Below are 20,749 nucleotides of genomic sequence, written 5' to 3'. Positions count from 1 at the left end.
GATGCCCCGCTGGATCTTCTGGGGTTACATGAATGAGTTGTGTACTTTGTAAAGAAACCCCTCACTTAGCTTGGTTTCGAGGTTGGACTTGTCTCCTTCCTTTTTGTCTCTTGTTGAGTCACGATTTGGTTTAGCTGATTGTTGGGTGGTAATGGCGATGAGTTTATTGGATAGCAGCTTGATTTGGATATTGTAGATATTTATCAGGGATTTTGATTTCTTTCCTCTAATCTGTGTTACTTTATCTGCTTCATAGAAAGAGGTGAAGAAGAGTTTGTGTGAATACCTACCTCAAATCTCTAATTCACACCAATATCATGGCAGCCCTCAGAACCACCCTCTTTCGTCCCCTCCACTCCAACACCCACAAACTCCCTTCTATTTCCCTTCCCCTCCGTCTTCAAACCCTGAACTCCAAAAACTATGGAACTGTATCATCTATTCCTCCTCAAGCTACAGAGAACACTGTTACATCTCAAAAAGATGTGTACCAAGAAGCTCTCAATGCAACTGAGCCTCGCACTAACTGGACGCGAGAAGAAATCAAGACGATTTATGATCAACCATTGATGGAGCTATGTTGGGGAGCAGGTAGTTTGCATAGGAAATTCCACATACCTGGAGCTATTCAGATGTGTACTTTGCTGAATATTAAAACGGGTGGTTGTTCGGAGGATTGTTCTTAGTGAGTTGGTTTTGTTCTCTGTGCTTTTTATCCTTTATCGGCGTCGTTTTGTTCTACACTGTCCATGTAGATGGATGGATTTTCTTTTATCCATCAGACAATAATGCTAACATCTCACACCCAGCTGCGCCCAATCATCACGCTATCAAACCGGTCTCAAAGCTTCCAAAATGGTATCCGTTGAATCCGTCCTCGCCGCTGCCCGCATCGCCAAGGACAATGGCAGCACGCGCTTCTGCATGGGAGCCGCCTGGCGCGATATGCGTGGTCGCAAAACCAATCTCAAAAATGTTAAGACAATGGTTAGCGAAATTCGTGGTATGGGCATGGAAGTATGCGTTACTCTCGGAATGATTGATGCAGAGCAAGCTCAGGAACTCAAGGAGGCAGGTTTGACTGCTTATAATCATAACGTGGATACCTCGAGAGACTTTTATCCAAAAGTAATTACAACGAGAAGTTATGATGAGAGATTGAACACGATCAAGAACGTAAGGGAGGCGGGTATTAATGTGTGTACCGGGGGTATTTTAGGGCTGGGTGAAAATAAGAGTGATCATATCGGACTCTTGGAGACGGTAGCTACATTGCCTTCGCATCCGGAATCGTTTCCTGTGAACATGTTGGTGGCCATTAAGGGAACTCCATTGGAAGGAAACAAGAAGGTGGAATTTGAAAACATGTTGAGAATGGTAGCAACAGCTCGAATCGTCATGCCAAAAACCATCGTACGATTGGCAGCCGGAAGAGGAGAGTTGAGCGAAGAACAACAAGTCCTATGTTTTATGGCCGGTGCCAACGCCGTATTCACCGGCGAGAAAATGTTAACAACACCTGCCGTTGGATGGGGAGTCGACTCTGTCGTTTTCAACAGATGGGGCTTGCGACCCATGGAAAGTTTCGAAGTCGACGCTTTGAAAAACGACAAGCCAGCTGCGGTGTCGACGACACAGATTCCGGTGGAGGAAAGTAAGGCAGAAATGCCCGGTACGGTTGCATGATCGATTGTTTGATTTGGATACCCCATGGCGTTTGGTGCGCTCATCATATCGAGTTTATCCAAGGAGATAGTATTCGAACAATGGAAGTGCTGTTACGCCACCATTGGGATCGGCGTATTGGACTGAGCGACTATACCGCGAAAATGTTTTGCGCTATCGTGTGTTGTCGTCTCGTGGGATTGAGCGTTGTTTTGTGTTTTCATTTTGGTTGTGTTTGAGGTGGACGGAGGGTTATATAGATACAGAGAATTTATATATATATACACATCTATGTGATTAGCAGAACGTTCATTCCTTTAAATCGTGAATATAATTACAATTACTATGTAATATTGGACGCCCCGGTACCTCAAGAACCTCACTACCTCCTCCCTACCTCGGAAGGAACTCACAAGTATATTGCGAACCAGATTAAAAAAGTATAGAAGGGAAAGTATAAGCTTCATCACAGCTGACTATAATGAATGGAATACACTACAGCCAAACTTCCAGCGAAGGGGTACAAACGTTCTCGGTGGTCCTTTCGTAATCGTATTCTTCAACATCACAAAGTAACATCACAGAATTGCATGCTAACCTTACACCTTCAAACCTCAAACCAGTCTTTTTGTAGAGATGATCCACCAGAATCATATAACATTAATCAAATCTCCTCATCAAATAAGAAAAAAGACAAACAAAATATCGCCCGAGCCGGTTTCAAAAATGTAACTTCATCCACTCAAAAACACTCCCGGTGATGGTACCGGTAACTATGTGAAATGAAATCTGAAGAAAGATAATGGAGGAGATGGTTTACATAGTACATACTCAAGTAAGACTTCTACCGAGTGCCTGACTGACAGTTGTGTTCTTATATATGGGCGAACAAATGGAATCCAACATTCTTTTCCTTTTTTGGAACTTGGTGATTTGTCTCCCAATAAGCCCTAAGGAGGTTTTGTCCAGTTATCTCGGGACAAGACCAGGCATCGAATATGTATGGTATGAAACAAACGTTCGTTTCCGTACAGAATAGATACTTAGTAACTACTTCCAATCATTCCACCTTGGCACTCATATTTTCACAAAGCGATGGAAATCCGAGTAATGAGTAGGCCGTTTCCAATCATCTGTCTGTGATTTCTATACAATATGTAAGTAATTTAGTAAGTGGTTTTATACTCAAAGTATACAAGTCGCACCCAACATTGTGCTCTAACGCCTGGCTCCCCCTCCCATTTTTTCAAAACCAATTCTTGTACAGCGGTCTATTTCAAAAAATTCTTCTTCAGACAGGTAATACTCGTTTTCCCTTCGCATCCTGCTGCTGTTTTCCTTCTAACCACGCCCCTAAAATACCGCCTGAGCACCCTATCACTACAGCGGATACACTACCCACGTTTATCGGATTCGAATACATGTACATTCCTAGCAGGGCTAAAACCATTTTACTCGAGGCTTCGACAATCGAATGGAAACTTGACGATGATTTCTGAACGATTGCTGTAGAATAGAATATTATAGGGAAGACTCCAAAGCAGGTATAAATTATGGCCCCGATAGTTGATGCTCGTATGGAAGATGGGAAACAATCGTTCATATTCTCGTCAGAGAAATCCTCGATGAGGAAGGAAAGCGCTGATGCGATGATAAATACAAGAACATGGTTATGTAGGAAAACTAAGAAATGTTAGCCAGCCGTCCCTAAGGTCTTACGAGTAGAGAAGACATACTATCCCATTGACCAAATTCGAGAGTCGGCACAATCTTTGCCTTCCATGCTTCATATGTGCTGTACAATAAAACATGTATGGCCATGAAAATGTATCCAAGAAATAATATCAACACGGGGTCTTGAGGTTCCAATGTTTGTTCGAGTCGGCGGTCCCCATAGCTTGCTTCTGCATGCGCATTTTCCACAATGACTGATATTATTATGCCGGAGAATATTAGGAGATAGGATTTAAATGCGAACGGGGGAATCGGTGTCCCAAACAGAATGCTGTCGACGTAGGGGACTATGAAAATAGTCGTAGTAGAAAGAAGTATGTACGTAGGTAACGAAAGACATTGAAGCGCTTTGTAAGATATGTAATTCGAGACGAGGAGTAATACAGCTAAAGGAAGCCCTGTATAGAATTTTAGTTAGCATCTGCAATCCTCAATTCGTTCAGGTCGCGCAACGCATACAAGTCTTCAATGTTTGGAACTCTAGCCCGGCTAATTCCTTGAGATATCCGCCCCTTCTTAATAACCATATCACTGCGATAGCTGTTCCTGACTGTTGAAAGCCCAATGTCAGTTTACGCATTTTCCCACGGCAAGAAGCTTTTGGTAAACCAACATACCTGAAGTGCCAGTAAGAAGAAGTTCAAATTCCAGTATTGACCTGAGACAGCATATTTCAGAATAAAAGCCAAAAGGGCACTAGAACTTCCGTATGCCACCACATCGAGCCATTTTCCCCATTCTCCTCCTCTTCTCCTCGCAGGTAAATATCGGTCATTCTCCTTTTCTTTGCCCTTCGAATAACCATTCATCGTCATCGGCTTTCCGCAGGGTATGTTCTTCTTCGATATATGATCGGCGTCGCACTCATAGTACAGGACTGCACCATTAATTCCTGCCCTCAATCTATCCTCCTGCAATTAAGATGGTTTGGTTGGTTGGGTTTGTTACGTTTGTAAGGAACGAGATCACAATTAAGGATCAAAGAAGAGACGGTGCCAAGAGGTAGGGAAGCTCAGACTGGTTGGCCAAAATTTCGCCTAAGTTAAGCTTATGGTGCGGTACAAGCGCTGTGTTGAGGACCCTGAATACCAGTAATTCGGCATGTGTTGAATTCAATTGCTAGCCTTTTGATCCTTACAGAATAATAATGGAGCACATGTAGGTTAAACTTGGAAGGCATATTGGAAGTCATGTATCAAGAGTTGCTGTTCGATGTCGATAGTTTGAAGAGACAGCAGCAGTCACATGTTTACTGATTAGGTAAGCCATAGGTACAATACAGATTGAATCACCAGTGAACCTACCCATTTGCGTTTATGGTCACTAGTATCACGATGCACTTTACGATTTGGTCAATGGATTTATTTTGAATGATTTTTCATTTCCTAGCTGTTATACAGCGAATTTGGCTAGCTATCCATCTGATTGGCGGCCTAGGCGGGGGGAAGCTCTTGGTATATTATATGCTTGATAAACCTCACAAGTCATCTTCCCCGTGGACACATTCTCTACGCTTCTTCGATTCCTTCAATGATGCTGACAATCGCAGAGATTCTTGACGCGTGGTCCATGGCCAACCACTCATATAACACCTCGCATTCGTAGCACAATTCTTCTCCTTGTTGAGGAACTCTGATTATGATCTCGGGAATCATAATTCTACCACGATATTTACGATTTTGTTTTACAAAGAATCTCCGCAGTCCTTCTTTACAGAGCACTCGCTCCGTGATATCTTGCAATCGATGCTTTCGCGAACATTGCAGGTCTTGGACTATGAAAGTCTGCAAATGACAGAATGGGAAAGCGGCTGAGTAACCGTGATCAAGTTCCAAGTATCTATCTATATCGATCAAGGGTGGTCTAACGTCGCAAATCCTGGCAGAGCATTGGACAGAATTGACAACTGTTTTGTCCGTGAACAATGATGCTGTAAATAAGTCGACAGAGTCTTTCAACAACACCGAGTCTTTTTGGGTGTTGAAGAAGATCGCTCGAACGTTAAAGCGCGTCAATCTCTTGTAGACTTTCTTGGCTTCGTTATGGCTCAGCCAATTAATAGCAAGAAGTACCTCGGGAGTCTCAATCTCGTTTTCGTGGGACAACAACCAAGTCACATCATGGACAACAGGCTTTGCGATGGCCTCTTTCCAGATCATAAGTTGAAGTTCATCTGCGAGCCTCGAGAAGGCGCTAAACGTGTCTCTTACTGTCAACTTTGCGAAAGCTTCGCAAAGTGAGTCCATATCTGATTCAAAGTTATATGACATGATTGATGGGTTAATCTTTTCTTCTCTGTATTATGTTCAAAGTGATGTTCTGGGAAAGAAAAAATGGGTTGCCTCGCGACGCATTGTATTTATACACGAGGGAAGTCGTTGTTCTTTACATGATCTGCTTGTAGAACACATAATCAAGATATCAAAACAGGCTTCATAGTATTGGCGGATATGGTCCCGCAGATATACATCATGAAAGTCCAACTAGTCGTCAAGCCTATCAAACCCAGCCAGGCATGAAAAAATACACATTCTTACCGTTCGATTTCTTTGATACATCGGGAGGTCTCTCCTCTTCCCTATGCAAGATTTGCGGATTTCCGGGAGAACAGCGTGATTGCTGCATCTGATCACAGTAGTTGAGTCAGTAGTATCACAAAGAAGCTCTGTTCAGACAATGTTTGGTGAGAGTTGGAACACCTAGTTTCGGTTGGACTAACTGCCATTCGATAGTCGAGGAAACGACACAGGGACTATCAGCATTCTACAATAGGCCAAGGAAATACAGAATACTTGGGAGTGACCGGCTTCGAGTGTGTGTGTAATGGTTAAATGTGTTCGCAGAAGAGATTCTTTGTCCGACTCGAGGTCAAGCACGATATTGTTCTCTGAACAAGTAAGAAACAAAACTCGCTGTAGAAATATAGATCTCGCATCTTCAGCTTCATATTTGCTTTTGACATATCAAAAAGACTTTTGAGAATACAATCCAGGAGCAAATCAAGTCGATATTTCTGTATTCAGCTGGCAATCTACTAGAAGTAGGACCAACCTACGTTTATTACAAGATGTCTTCCAGAATATTAAAAGAACACGAAGAGGAGCGAATTACTACTGATATGTTCCAAGACCTGTTTAGAATGACATTACAACGCGAAGATGAAAACCAAGTCGACGAGGTCGGCGATCGAGAGCTGAGTCTTTTCGTCACCCAAAACGATGAAATTCAACAGTCGATCTGGAGTGAGATTCTGGCACCAGAAAATAGAGGATTGACAGATGAATTCGATTTCAGATTCTACGCAAGATATCCGACCGATACAATCGAAGCCCTTGGTGAAAGCGTACATGAAATTGAATCCATTACAATGCCATCCAGAATCATTCCTGGTTTCGGCCAGGGTGCACGACCCAACATACCTATCCTGGAATATCTCAGACAATGGCATCAAGAGCACGAGGAACCTTTTCCCTTTCATCGTCTGACTCATTGTATTATCGAAGATCCTACTTGTCACCCCATGGCCACAGACCACAGACTGTTCTCACCTGAATATTGTACATACGTACGCCAACAAGTCGTAGAATTTTCCGAGAGGAAAATCGACGACATCCTGAAGTCAGGATTCCCAGAGTTATTGCTTACTCTCAACGCACGGGACCTGACAGCTGCAGCGATTGCGATGCAGATATTAGAAGAAGACGGCTAGGAAGACTGTTGGGACCTTAGTCAGAAGAAGGTAGTACTATCTTTTAATCGTGTCTCACATATCAAATTCCCGATCTATCAACCTTTGTTTCGACCTTGAGCATCTTTCCTTACTATCTCTTTGGCTTTTTTAAATCATACTCTCTTTTCTTCTCCACTATTATAACCTTTTCCTTTCCTTTGATTCTTCCCTCCTGTGTATTAAAACTTAGTAGCCCTGATATCGATGCTGATACTATACCTAAGTAAAATCCGCGTGAACAACATGCAGAAAATTCTAACTCGAGAAGTATACAGAGCGCAAAGTCTTTGCCATCCATAATATGCGTCGACTCACAAATACTGTCAGATCGTCAATCGAAAAGGAACTTTACTCCAAATCGGCTACTTTGTAAGGCCGTGTCTGTGAATATTATTCGAGTGCATCATTATTCCCTCGAAGATCATTCCTGGTTCAGAACATATGATAGAGTCTTTGCATTCCAGTAAATCTGAGAGCCGATTTGAACACTATGAAAACATATGTCTCAAATCCGCGCAGAATCCAATACATCACAATTCAATCTCTCAATTCAATCAGCGCACTCGGCTCAATACCGGCGTTTCGAGACTCTCGTCCTCCCTCCTTCCAAAAGGGTCCTACCTATTCTTCCTCTTCCCGATGGAAATAGAAGACAATCAATCGCAAATTCATTTTCGAAGAAAAGTAATATCATCCGAAGTCAATATGATATCACCACATGAAGGTCCAACTATCGTTTTCTCTTTTTTACTGTTTCGATCAGCTTCGAGTTTCTCATTTTCCAGCTGTTTTCATTCATTGTTCTCTCTTCTCTTCCATAAGTTGGAAGACTTCATTCTCTCTTCAATCTGAGGAGATGAAAAGGATCTCTACACTTCAACCATTACATGTCTCTTTCGTTATCATCTACCAAATCAATTCTGTTTTTACAGAATGGTACATATCTTTTCCCATACAGTCTGAATGATGCTCAGCATTGTTGATTTCATAAGAACGCCTCGACACCCGACTGAGATTGGACTAAAGTTTGAACCACGACCTTATCCGTAATCTAACCAATACAAAATTCTATTCTAACCTCTTCCCTCTGGAGGGACCTTAACGCCTTCATGTCTTTGTAAACCTCCGCTGATGCGACAAGTTGGTGTTTGCAAGCGTCTTTCGTGATCTCCGAGCTTCTAATCATCTATCAAGCTACTATCTGCTTCAATCAGGACATTCAAAGTTTCCATCTTTTCAAGACCCTTTCGATTGGGCATATTTTTATTGATTGTTCGTTGATTCTTTGTTGAACCTTTGCTATCATATGTCCCCTAGCACTATTATTCCTTTGCTTATCGCGAAAACAATTTACCCGTGAGTTGATTGACAGCGCTGGCGGGCATCTTCTCATCTGAGCCAGCAGCGGAAGTTTTATCTAACGTCATCGGTAGGTCGTATCTCTCTGCATCAATTAGTAGGTAATCAAGTGATCCAGAAATTTCAAGAATCGGGTGCGTACGAGGGGCACGGAAGTGGGCAATTCATGTTTCAAAAGCCATTTCGCAGAAGAAGTCATGAAAGAAATCCTTGAAAGAGCGGAGATAGAAAAATTTATTTTAATTTCTGGCAACTACCACCAGATAAGATTCGGATTTTCCGCTAGTTAGCAGCTCATCAGTGAGTGCGCCAAGGTGATAGTGTTTTTCCAATAAGTTTGCCGGAATTTGAAGCTAGCAGATAGCTGACAGACTGACATATCAGTCACTGTGTGTCTGGCATAGTTTGATATCTTGGTGGCATCTCTTGGCGGATATTGCAATGGACAATGAAAGGAATGAACCGAAGAAACAGAACAATAGCTGGAGCGTTATTTTTGTACAAGATTATTGTACGATTATTGTGAGCATTTCTTCATCTTTTGTTCACAATCACAAGTGTACGTTTCCAACTGCCTTGTCCTCAAGACTGGTTCATCCTTCGAGCTCTTCTTTTATCTACTATAACAAAGGTTACATGTCCTGTTTATTGGCCTTTACTCTATCCTCAAAGAATGGAGTATTGTTAACAACAAAAAAACTAGTATAGAAATCGCTCACCTCGAGAACAACAACGCTACAAAATCCTCTGACGAACTATAAAAGCAATGGGTTTCCGTCTAAATAAATTTAATACAGAATCATCAGCTACACATTTACTACATCAATACTCAACAATAAGTATCATCATTAGTAAACACAGCATCACAACCCACTCTACCCAACAAAACCGAAATTTACCACACACGATGGATACTTTCCAAGACTTGTCAAGCCTGGCACTTGAGTTCCAAGTTGAACCAACAGTCAAATCTACTAGCGAACCTGAGGTGATCAAAAAGCGAGATCAGTTCAAGAATGCCTGGCAAGAGTTAGCAGATATGACACTAGATGTCGAAGATCAGACTGACAACAACAATCCTCAACAACCTCAAGATCCTACAGAACTCCACACAAAATTCCACTTCTTCCCTAAGCTCCCATAGGATATTAGACGAATGATCTGGGGATTGACTGTAACCCCGCGTTTGATTGAATGGAAGAATTGTGTATTGCCTGTTCAGAAGGCAGACCGGGAAACTGAACAGAGTGTAACGCCATCGATTCCAAGAGCTCTTTGCCCTCTCAATATTGTATCTTACAGTGGTATGCCCGCTGCATTTTGGACTTGCTTTGAAAGCAGAAACGCAGTCGCTGCATATTATCATAACATTGCTGTTGTGCCCAAGGACATTCGACTCAAACACGGAAATTTGCCAATAGGAACACTTGAAACCTATCGCCCTTCAAAATTCTCAGACTTTTATTCTATAGATAAACAGATTCTTCAATTCGAAAGCATTCGCGAAGAGATGTTTTCCTTTCCTTTGCAGCCATCGGTTCCTTTCAATCCAGATCTAGATATCTTCAATTTTAACCACCTCGACTTCGATCCATACGCGGATTGGGAACACCCAGCGGAAGCTCTTCTTCTTCGCTCAAACGTTCCTCTGGCTGCGGGATGGAGACCTTGGCGTTACGCGGATCAGGTAATGTTAAATTACGTGATTCATCCTTGGGCTGTCAAGAGAGCTCAAATCACACCAGATTCAAGATTTTGGTCGCATATGGAACACGATTTTTCTAAAGACCCAATCATGCAAATGGATTCTGTAATATTTGTAGACTTCCTCTTTCAGGATCTTGATGAATTCATTGTTCGAGATTTTGACTGTATGCTTTACCACAAGTTTGACTTACCCATAAATCGAGATAATTGGAGAAGTTATCTTCTAAGTATGTTCAGAGTTGACGCCTCCCATGATGAATTTGCAGCCGTGAGAGCAGGCTCCAAATTCAAGATACCAAAGGTCACGATTCTGCCTGGTGCCAAGATTTCAACAAGATGCAAGCGTTGTATTTGGGAACAGATGGAGGCCCGGGAAGATTTTGAAAACAGAAAACGTTTGAGGAACCGGAGGAAACGATTTACGCTCAAAATGCTTGAGCTATATGGCAAAGACCAGGATTTGTGGGTCTACCCTCGACGCAACCGCCGCCGCCACCGTTAAGTAAGTCGGATCTCCTTCATTTCTTTTCGTTCTATTCCAAGGTTTCATTAGTCTTTTCTATAAAAACAGTTAGTAAAACAGACCCCCAAAAATTTCATATAATTCCTAATAAACCCTTTCTTCCTGATTATACATACTCCAAGTGAAATCGAATCACCTTCTAATCTGCATTTTCCATTGATTTTCATTCATGAAACCACTACCGAGATATAAAATTCCCAATATTTGAGGCTCTGATCCAGCTGCTTGATATATATACTAACAGCGCAGAGCTTTTGCTTAAACACTACCTCAACTCGATCGCACCTACTCTCTCCCCTTGCATTTCGTCTCGATTTCCACATTTCCACCAACAATGACTCAAGCAAAACCCGAATTCCTTGGTAAGTATGACTGAGAATTCTATGATTTCGTTTTTGACTTCACAATACTTTGAGACGTTCTAGTAGAGGACTTACAGGCCCTCGTACGTTTGGGAGAGGTGTAAACACCGACACGAAACACAGACTGGCCACTACATATATTTCATTTTTCCAAGAGACCCTTGAGGTGCGTTTTACATGGGATCAGAATCCATAAGGTAATCTTTTCTTTTGCTGTGAAAATGGCCCCATCCTCGTGAATTCACTAATAGCAATTCTGAGCTCATGAGTGCCAGTTTGGTCTCTTTGCATCATTTTTCTGGAATACCAGAAGTTTCGTACTGAGCTTACAGCGCTCTATTTGGATTTTTCTGGTCATCAAACATTCAAGTAACATCGGTTTCTAAATTTATCACTTCAATATGTTACCCGTGCCAGTCATCCAACGGCACCGATGACTAGTTTGTTACAGCATATCCGTAATCACTTACCTCGATAAATCTGAACGTAGTCATGAATTTATTGATTTAACTGTCCTCAAAATGATTCGCGTATAGTGCCTCTCAATGTGTTAATAAAGTCTCGCTCAATTGCTAATCTCAATACATGAATCGCAAAGCTCTGATATCATATCCCTCATATCCCTCATATCTTCCTCCAAAAAGTGTAAACCTGAAAACATTGTCCAAGTGGATTAGAATAATGCGGTCACTGTGGGGAGTGAGCCTTATTGATTGGGGTCTAATACTCATAATGAGTACCCGGTCACTCGGAATTGAGTGTATATCAGGGTCCGGAGGTGTTATCCGTATAGCTGGTTGAATCAAATCTTGACGATGATGATGACTGGCAGAACTAGACCTCCTGGGACGATTTGGCGCATCATGCGGTGGCATTGGACGGTCACTGTGTGATGAACGACGACGATGTGGTCTCTCTCCCGAATCCAGCGCACGGGATGGTTGAAGTGAACCGTTACTGTCAGAATAATGCTTTCTTCCATACGAACCATACGATGAGCCGTCTTGAGCACACTTCGATGTATTTTCAGACCAAACTTGGATCTGTTCGGACCATTTTCTAGACGCAAGAAGCTCGTTTTTCTTCCTCTCGAATTCTTCTTCTGCTCTTTCAAGTAAACCCTCTCTTAATGATATCACACTGTTCCGACCTTCGAGATACTTGCTCATATTAGCAAGTCGATCTTCCTCTTCAATTACTTTCATTTCCCTCTCAGACACTCTCATTTCCCTTTCGGACACTTTCCTGTCGCGCCTTGCAAGCTGTTGGATTTTGCGACCTCTTTCGGTGGTATGCTCATAACAACTACAATAGTCAGGACAGCCACGAAAGCAGTAAGCACCGTAAGTCTCTGCTACCTGTTCAATAAATCTTAGCGATGGATGTACGGAAAACGCAATAGTTACTTACTTTGTGAATGTGTCTTCGAGAGCACTCGAATCTTACTTCCTCAAGGACTTGCATGGTTGACTTGTTGATTTTTATGTATCAAGTTATGGTCCTGTGTCTTATTTTAGATTAGTCCTGGAAAATTTGTTGGTTTGGGGTTTGATTTGGGTTTCAGACTGGGATGGGGAATGGAAAGAACATCAACAAGTTAGTCATGGCTCGCACACTATCAAATATGAATATTTGATCTGGCGGATTCATACGTGATTATGAAAAGAGGCAAATATTTTTGTTTTTCCGCTGAACCAATTCAAGTCTCTATCCCCACGCATAGTCATCTCACAAAAAAGCTGCATCCGAGTCAGAGAATAGTTTGCCTTGTTCAATTTACTTTAGTAGTAATAGAAAATGTCTTCACAGTACATCGATTTCGATTTTGCCATACCACGAATCACTGCTGCAATCTCACAGAGATATAGGACTAAGATTCTTCTATCCTATGATAGTGATCACTGATCGTCAATCAATTTCCTTTCCTCCCTCTGTCATCCCCTTCTCTACTCCAACCCCTATACAATCCCTAGCCATACATGCCACACTACCCACTCACAATTCGCCTACACGCACTCGGCAGCCTTCTCACAGTCTCTACAAACCAAGTGTCCGCACTCTCCACACTTGTTTTCCGCAGGTGAATTTTTTCTCTTACACTATCAATTTACAATCAGCAAGAACTCACCCCATCACTTCATTGCCACCAGCGAAAAAAGAAAATATAACCCACCAGTCCCTTGACAGCACTCTCCATCATACCTCTCATAGTGCCCAAAACCGTGGTCTTTTCAATAATCTTATTGCAACAAGTCCAATGAAATCCACGAAGATGATTCGTATTCAAACGCGCATTTGTTGGATCAGAGGTTGGACTCGTACTCGCACTCGGTTCAGAAGTCAAATTCCTATCTCCGTTTTCGATTTCGACTCCTGGGCGAAAATTGAGTCCAAGGACTCCCTTTGTGACTCTGTCGCTCTTTAGTTCCTTTCCGGGGGTCAGAGCATCGTGTCTGTGTAAGGGTAAGGGAAGTTGGAATTGTGGTTTAGAGATTGAGGTTGAAGATCTTGACATGAAGGAATCTGGAGGAGCTTGGTAGAAGGTATCTGGGCCTGGTACCATTGGTAGTGATGAGGCGGGCAACATGTTCATCTCTGAGTCCATTTTTTTTGTATGGGTGTAATTTAGGGCAGAGAGAAGTCGTCTGACTGATACCTTGATACTGGAGAGAAGATGGAAGATAATTTGAGTTATGACGGTTGATCGTTTATAATTCTGGAGATTTGATAAGTAAAGTTCTTGTGTGATGTTTTGAACAAGTAGGAGATCACAGACAGAGAGTGGTTTAAATAGAATAAGAAAAAGCTGTATAGAAAGGTGATGGTCTCACTACTCGTACCTAACTACCTTCGCAATGTCAACTCGACAGCAGCAAGGGACAGATGACCGTACGAACCCAGTACCGCACTGCAATACGGAAGTGTCACAGGAAGAATAACCAGCTAGCAAGTTAATCGAAGGTCAATGTTATACAATTGCTGCACCATCAATACACAATATCCACTATCCTTCCTATCCTACCTCCTATGTAGCTCCTCGCTTATCATTTTCGACTCTCCACTTATCCTTCAGATCTTCTAGGTTATCCAAGTGACTATGAATATTGACGGAAGTATTTTTGCCTATATGCTCCCGAACAACTTATCGTTTCGGTTGAAATGGATCTCATCAAATGACCTTAAAATTCTACGTGCGTAGGTTTGGTAGCAGGAAGCATTCTCGTTTCGTAAAGGATACTTTATCTGAAATCTTGGTACCAATGCAAGACGGTAATGGAAACTCTCATCTTATCTGTTCTACTCGTGCAATGTAACCTAAGCCTTTCAGCTGCACACAAGAGACAAATTTGATACGAAAGAATCGTTAGTGAATTCACATTATGGCTGGAATTCTTAGAAGAAAAAATAGACTAGTGAAAGATGAGTACCTGATGGTTTCACCACTAGGAATGATGGAGGAAGAATTTCATATTCAATCAGTTCAAAATTCCTATGCATTGAATCGGAAAGCTGTATAGAAACCTTTCGCAGATTTGCTTGAAATATTTACAAATTCGAAATATGTGACGCAGTAAATTATATGTAGTTGGCAGCAAGATTGCCAACATCGGCTAGCTGTAGATTGGGTGCTGGTGACTGCGCTGAGTCGATCCAGTTCTCCCAGAACTTCACCCCTTCTATACTTACTTCCCTACATAAAGCACCTCGTTCCTCAGCCATTTCAAGCTCTTCTTCAGCCACTCCTATGCTCCATCCAAAACGTTCTGCAGCGTCTTGTGATGTAACCCCCTGCCCGAATTCTTGCCAGTCCCATGGCACTGCCTTTTCCGGTGGAAATACGTGCAAATCTCTCATCCATGCCAGTAAAGTTTTGATGGTCTTTTCATCAGTCCTATCACTGCCTTGAACCACCAGTACTCCACTACGGAACTGTCTTAATCTTACAGGAAGCTTCAGCTTCTCCCACAATCTTGCAGCCTTTTCGAAGTCCAACGGACTAACGAGTTCAACACCACCCCGAGCACGGTTGAAAGTAGCCCACAGATCCACCAGACTAATAATACCCCCAGACTTACGCAGGATTCCTCTAGCATCATCCGTGAGAAATTCTGCAAGATTCCTTGACAACTCCGAAATATACAATGACTCAGAGTTGCTCCCACCACCAAGCATATCTTTCGTCGTTACCAAACCAAGGGCACTTGCAACTGCATTGGATTCAGTATTTCCATTTGCATTATTACTGCTCGCGAATGATTCGGCAAGAGCAATGATCTCTTTGGCCGACGCCATCAACGCGTCAAGATCCTCAAAAGCATTTCCTATGACAATTTCATTATTCTTACGGACTTCAAGACGTCTTTGTTCCAGGCCTGCGATTCCAACCGTTTTCGTCCGCTCGCCGCTTGGTGTAGAACTACCCGAACCTGATCCACTATCTGCCCTGACATCACGATTGGCTTTAGGTATCGGAGGAGCATTTTGAAGAAGCCATTTACGCTGTGTCATGGATGCTTTGAGGCGTTCGAGGAACACTTTTTCGCCACCACCTCGAAATGACAATTTGATGCTTTCATTCGTTTCCGTGCCAGGCGCTGGCAGATTATTCAACGTAGGGCCCGGTGACAATTTACGTCGTTGGGAGGGACTTAATCCAGTAGGGAGATCCTGTGACAGTAGTGGGGCCCCGCAAAGCTCACAAGCCATAAGTGATGGGTGGTTCAAGAAGGTACATCTAGGACAAGCAAATGATGCCTCATTGGCTCCACCTGAAGGAGGCCCATCTTGACCTACGCCAGAATGACTTGAGGGTGTATCCCAAGAATCAGATTGTGGACGAGGGGCGTCTGGACGACCTCTCACTGGTAAGGGTGTTTTGATTGGGGTTGTAGTAGAGGCAGCTGGCCTGTTGCCAGCGCTAGATATAGCTGCCTTGAGAACATGAGCGAACGGAGGTTTAATACCACATGCTAAGCATGGGGGTAAGGGAGTGTTTGCATTAGATGTGACTGGATCGAAATTCGACGGGACGGGGTTCGAGAAAGAACAGATAGGACAAATCCATGTGGCACTACTTGCGGGTGTTGGCTCAGAAACTGGCAGATGGAATGGACTATCGGTTCGTGCTAACGGAGATGATGTTGCACTTCTAGATGGAGAATGTAGACTTGCTAGAGCTCGATTTTGGACTGAGGATCGTTTCGAAGGCTTCGGGACAAGAGTAATCTTGGCGGATGATTTCAAAAAACCAGCCTGTAACATTATTAACTTTTTGTAGCCTTGAGAATATGACCAGTAGTTCTTACATAAAATTCATAACGATCAACGTCTTTGAGATCTATTGCTGTAGAATTCCTTCTTGGGTCATCATTGTCTACATAACATATTCGATGAGACGTCAAATAGACCTGACCATTTTGATGATCTGGAATCTTGTATTTCCTGTTTGCAATCTAGGTAAGCACCTCTCTTTCTCGTATTGCTTGCTTGAGCAAACACTTACCCCTCATAAAGCCCAACATTGTCTTGGACAAAGAGGTTGACCTCATCTGGCAAATAGGAAGGCCTCAAAGCAGTCGTGAGGTCTAAGTGTTTTAAAAACATTCGTCCGCGCAAGCCATGTACTGAGAGTATTTCTGATATCTGTTGAAGGACAATGCAGTGCACATCTGCTGGGAACGATGAGAACAAACGATTGCAGCATCTGCAGGCGCTTGTGGAAGGTTAAGACAATTCATATTCACCATCATTCCCTTATCATGATGCAATCAATCATTGCTGCTGTAACTTGGACAATCCTGACTACTCGGACTACCGTAGCGCAAGTTGTTTCCACCCATTCTACCTCGTGACTGATCACAAATGCACCAACTCATTCGGTTAATTGTCAAATTCAACTCGGGCAAACTAGCCATTCTTTCACAACCTCGACAACTATTCCCCCCAAAATCAGACACATTCTAAACACCGTCTTCTGAAGAATCCTTCTTATCAAGACCTTGTCGCGTTTCTTGTATCGCATCACTAATATCTAAGAGCGTGAAAGCATTAGTTCTATATGTACGATACGATGGCTTCACCATGGAACTCCAATATTCCACCGCCTCCAGGTACGACAGGCTCATATGGCTATCCGCAAGGTGAGCAATCCACAGCTGCAGCAACACCTTTTTGTTCCAAAATCCATATACTGTTTTCTAACAAAAATCCTACAGTCGCGCCGATAGTTGCCCCAGCTTATCATCCAGTGCAAGTTCGACAATCATTTAATCAAGTCTCACCCATAATGTATAACCCAGCAGTAATCCCCCAGCAATCATCCTCTCAACCAATACCACCTCCTGTCCAGAAGAAGAGAGACTGGCCACAGTCAGTTCGTAATTACGTTCAACGTTCATTTGATGTCGCGCATGCCATCGCCGGTATTGAACGCCCAGACATGGAGAATATGTTAAAAAAGACGATCACCGAGGCATCCGATACCGATACACTCTTCTCCCGTGATTGGGATAATTATCCTCTTCCTCAACAATTGATACAAAGAGAACGATCAAAGGCGGCCGCTGCATGGCAGCAGGAATCCTTGAATTTTCAACTAGCTACCACCGGTCTTGCAAATTCGGCCAAGAAGAGGAAATCTCTAGAAGGAAGCAGTGATGAGAATCTCGCAGCAATGCCGCCCTGGCGTGCTAACAACCGCACGGGAAATGATGATCGTGCCAATTTAACACCCTCCAAACAACGATTTGATAAGCGACAACAACCATTCCAAGACGATCTCTCCCATAAAGGTACAAGTAAGTTTCAGAAAAACCTAGAGAAGCGACAAAAACGATTTGATGGTGGCTATAAATCTACCTACAAATCCAAGACACCGACACCGGAACCAATGATGGGTCCCCTGATTGGCACGAATACAACGTTAGAGAAAGAGTACTTCCGCTTGACTACTGCACCCGTTGCTTCACAGGTTCGCCCTGAGTACATCTTACGGGAAACGCTAGATCTTTTGAAAAAGAAGTGGAAAAAGGAAGGAAACTATTCTTATATCTGCGACCAATTCAAATCTATGCGACAGGACCTTACGGTTCAGCGTATCAAGAATGAATTTACTGTTACTGTCTACGAAATTCACGCGCGTATTGCATTGGAAAAGGGGGATCTCGGTGAGTATAATCAATGCCAGACTCAACTTCGGGCTCTTTATGCCCAGAAGATTGGTGGTAATCCAGTGGAGTTTAAGGCATATCGTATTTTATATTTTATTCACACAGCTAACCGCACGGCATTGAATGATGTCATTGCGGATCTAACAAAAGCAGAGAAGGAATCCGAAGCGGTAATACACGCATTGAGTGTTCGTTCGGCATTAGCATTGGGCAATTATCACAGATTCTTTAGACTTTACCTCGATACTCCGAATATGGGAGCATATCTTATGGATATGTTTGTCGCCCGAGAACGTTTGGCTGCTTTGTCGAAAATTTGCAGAACGTGAGTCCATTCAATCACAATCGCTCTAAAGGGTCTACTAACACATCGTAGTTACAAACCCGAGGTCAAATTAAGGTTCGTGACGGAAGAACTAGGATTCGAATCCGACGGCGATGCTGCCCAATTCATTTGTGACCACAATGGACAGGCCTTATTAGTAGAGAAAGATGGCGACCTTCGATTTCTTTCTGGCCAGGCCGGTCAGATTTTTGAAACTGCAAAAGCTGAAGCCTTTCGCGCGATTGATATCAAGGGCCAGATATAACACTTTCGTACTTTCCGAATTGGTTCATATATTGCCATCTTTCACCCATTTCGTCATTTTCTTTCACTCCATGGTTATTCCAAGACGCCCTTCACCTTAGATCTATATGATCTAATTTTCCTGATTGGCCTCCCTCGTAGAACGAGATGTGGGTCTAGATGACTGCGCGTTCCGTCTTCATCCGCTTGTCCTTTCACAGAATGGATTTTCGAGTCGACCGAGAACATACTCGAGTTTTCTTTTCCCCCTTCTTCGGTTTCGAATGGGATAAACCCTTTGCACTGTTACTTTCTTTCTCTTTTTTGATGCATGGTGAATATCTAGGTGGAGTTTGTGGTATTGGCGTATAGCGATGGAGTGGAGTGCTAGCCGTTCATGGTAAGCACATTGGGGTCGGAAGTTCAAAGCTCTTTTGTACCTTTGCATGGTGCCAGTGGAGGGAGCATTCGACAGTCTTGCATGGCGTTGCACAAAATCATGCTTGAGGCGATTTATACCGCCTTGTCTTTAGCCTTTTAGCTTATAGAACCCTCGTAGCTCTGTACATACTGCAACTTGAGGCGAGGGTTTACATTGAGTAGTACTGACAAAAGTTTGGAGCGATGGATGGATACTAAATGTAATGAATGAAATTAACCAAAAACTATCATACTATCTTATCAATTGAATCTGAGATGTGCATGTATATTTCTGGCACTATCGTACAATTTTTTAGTATTCTCCAATTCACATCGAGGCACATACGTTGATGTCCTCAATATATAAGGGAAAGCATCTCTTCATGCTTAGAAAATTCTTTTCCCGGACCCTTGTGGGTTGAAAGTAAAAGCAGAGCTGCTTTAATCCGAAGCTCACTTTATCTTAACTACTAACAGTACCTAGTCATTTTTACAAAATAGCTCGTTTCAGATAGAACTTTTGGTGAGTAGTAGCGTCGGTGTGGTGAGGGGTCACGGAAGAGGCAGGGAAGCTTGAGAAGGTGGGAAGAAGGCGGATGGAAGACGGGAAGAAGACGGGAAGAAGCTTGGAAGGTGGGAAGAATGCGGATGGAAGACGGGAAGAAGACGGGAAGAAGCTTGGAAGGTGGGAAGAATGCGGATGGAAGGCGAAGAAGCTTGGGAGAAGGTGAGGAGAAGGTGAGAAGAAGGGTCGCTTGGAGTCTGGACGTTGATGTTGGGGTTGTTGTGTTGTGTTGTGTTGTGTTGTGTTGTGTTGTGTTGTGTTGTGTTGTGTTGTGTTGTGTTGTGTTGTGTTGTGTTGTGTTGTGTGCCATGTGTCATGTGTATTGTGTATTGTGTATTGGGGATGGTGGATAGATGGATGGTGAGTGGCCCATGTTTTTAAGCTTGGGATTTGGGTGAGTGATTTGGTGAGTGACTTGGTGAGTGATTTGGTGAGTGATTTGAGTTTATTGGGGATTAGGATCTGGAGGGAGGGAAGGTTAAGAATGGGGGGTAAGTGAGGGAGTGAGGAAGCGGCGGTTGAGCATGAGGGTTGAAGGGCAAAGGGCGAAGTAGGGGTGGGATTTTAGGGGGAGAGGGGAGAGGGAACAAGGAAGAAGAAGAGGGCGTGAATGTGCAGTTGTTAGCGAAGATAAATGGTGTGTAACAAGAAGATAGATAGAGGATAAATGAAGTGGATTGGGTTGGATCGAATTGGAGTGGTATTGATAGTTTTGATGCATGATGGCTATGATATTTTTATCTACCTATACATAGATACTTATTTATCATGTGGAGAGTAGCTCGATATTGACTTGAATCTGTTGATCAGTATACTTATATTGTAGTTTATATTCGATGGGTGAGTTTAATAGATATCGGAGCATTTAGCTGGGTAATGAATTGGTTGATTGGTTGATTGATAGAATGATAGAATGAAAGAGTAATGTAGTGATATAGTGTAGAGTA

The 20,749-nt window shown here is 42.9% G+C and overlaps 10 protein-coding genes across 10 annotated transcripts; 4 read left to right on the top strand and 6 right to left on the bottom strand.

Moving 5' to 3' along the window:
• Positions 1-317: 317 nt before the first annotated feature.
• Positions 318-1,686, top strand: EAF01_006615 (uncharacterized protein; the record flags this gene model as incomplete). The annotated part of the gene is made up of 2 exons (XM_038914869.1): positions 318-685; positions 810-1,686. The coding sequence occupies 2 exons, from the start codon at positions 318-320 to the stop codon at positions 1,684-1,686; spliced, it is 1,245 nt and encodes a 414-aa protein (XP_038769824.1).
• Positions 1,687-2,956: 1,270 nt separating this feature from the next.
• EAF01_006614 (uncharacterized protein) lies at positions 2,957-4,214 on the bottom strand (the record flags this gene model as incomplete). The annotated part of the gene is made up of 4 exons (XM_038914868.1): positions 2,957-3,348; positions 3,402-3,797; positions 3,859-3,949; positions 4,017-4,214. The coding sequence occupies 4 exons, from the start codon at positions 4,212-4,214 to the stop codon at positions 2,957-2,959; spliced, it is 1,077 nt and encodes a 358-aa protein (XP_038769823.1).
• A 693-nt stretch (positions 4,215-4,907) lies between these two features.
• Positions 4,908-5,669, bottom strand: EAF01_006613 (uncharacterized protein; the record flags this gene model as incomplete). The annotated part of the gene is made up of 1 exon (XM_038914867.1): positions 4,908-5,669. The coding sequence occupies one exon, from the start codon at positions 5,667-5,669 to the stop codon at positions 4,908-4,910; it is 762 nt and encodes a 253-aa protein (XP_038769822.1).
• A 797-nt stretch (positions 5,670-6,466) lies between these two features.
• Positions 6,467-7,108, top strand: EAF01_006612 (uncharacterized protein; the record flags this gene model as incomplete). Its single annotated transcript, XM_038914866.1, has 1 exon — positions 6,467-7,108. One exon carries the CDS (start codon positions 6,467-6,469, stop codon positions 7,106-7,108), a length of 642 nt encoding a protein of 213 aa, XP_038769821.1.
• Positions 7,109-9,395: 2,287 nt separating this feature from the next.
• Positions 9,396-10,697, top strand: EAF01_006611 (uncharacterized protein; the record flags this gene model as incomplete). Its single annotated transcript, XM_038914865.1, has 2 exons — positions 9,396-9,539; positions 9,633-10,697. 2 exons carry the CDS (start codon positions 9,396-9,398, stop codon positions 10,695-10,697), a joined length of 1,209 nt encoding a protein of 402 aa, XP_038769820.1.
• Positions 10,698-11,658: 961 nt separating this feature from the next.
• Positions 11,659-12,544, bottom strand: EAF01_006610 (uncharacterized protein; the record flags this gene model as incomplete). The annotated part of the gene is made up of 2 exons (XM_038914864.1): positions 11,659-12,438; positions 12,491-12,544. 2 exons carry the CDS (start codon positions 12,542-12,544, stop codon positions 11,659-11,661), a joined length of 834 nt encoding a protein of 277 aa, XP_038769819.1.
• A 542-nt stretch (positions 12,545-13,086) lies between these two features.
• EAF01_006609 (uncharacterized protein) lies at positions 13,087-13,685 on the bottom strand (the record flags this gene model as incomplete). The annotated part of the gene is made up of 2 exons (XM_038914863.1): positions 13,087-13,179; positions 13,254-13,685. The coding sequence occupies 2 exons, from the start codon at positions 13,683-13,685 to the stop codon at positions 13,087-13,089; spliced, it is 525 nt and encodes a 174-aa protein (XP_038769818.1).
• Positions 13,686-14,548: 863 nt separating this feature from the next.
• On the bottom strand, positions 14,549-16,975 carry EAF01_006608 (uncharacterized protein). Its single transcript, XM_038914862.1, has 3 exons — positions 16,584-16,975; positions 16,387-16,522; positions 14,549-16,333 (listed from the first exon to the last, which is right to left on the bottom strand). Exons 1-3 carry the CDS (start codon positions 16,682-16,684, stop codon positions 14,657-14,659), a joined length of 1,914 nt encoding a protein of 637 aa, XP_038769817.1. The 5' UTR covers positions 16,685-16,975; the 3' UTR covers positions 14,549-14,656.
• EAF01_006607 (uncharacterized protein) lies at positions 16,976-19,534 on the top strand. The gene is made up of 3 exons (XM_038914861.1): positions 16,976-17,220; positions 17,296-18,574; positions 18,626-19,534. Exons 1-3 carry the CDS (start codon positions 17,139-17,141, stop codon positions 18,837-18,839), a joined length of 1,575 nt encoding a protein of 524 aa, XP_038769816.1. The 5' UTR covers positions 16,976-17,138; the 3' UTR covers positions 18,840-19,534.
• A 255-nt stretch (positions 19,535-19,789) lies between these two features.
• EAF01_006606 (uncharacterized protein) lies at positions 19,790-20,119 on the bottom strand (the record flags this gene model as incomplete). Its single annotated transcript, XM_038914860.1, has 1 exon — positions 19,790-20,119. The coding sequence occupies one exon, from the start codon at positions 20,117-20,119 to the stop codon at positions 19,790-19,792; it is 330 nt and encodes a 109-aa protein (XP_038769815.1).
• Between the last annotated feature and the right edge of the window lie 630 nt (positions 20,120-20,749).

The sequence above is a fragment of the Botrytis porri genome (genome assembly GCF_014898465.1).
Source record: "Botrytis porri strain MUCL 3234 chromosome Unknown BPOR_008, whole genome shotgun sequence".
Lineage (NCBI taxonomy): Eukaryota > Fungi > Ascomycota > Leotiomycetes > Helotiales > Sclerotiniaceae > Botrytis > Botrytis porri.
Note: the sequence above shows the minus strand (reverse complement) of the source record. Positions and strands in the feature narration are given on the sequence as shown.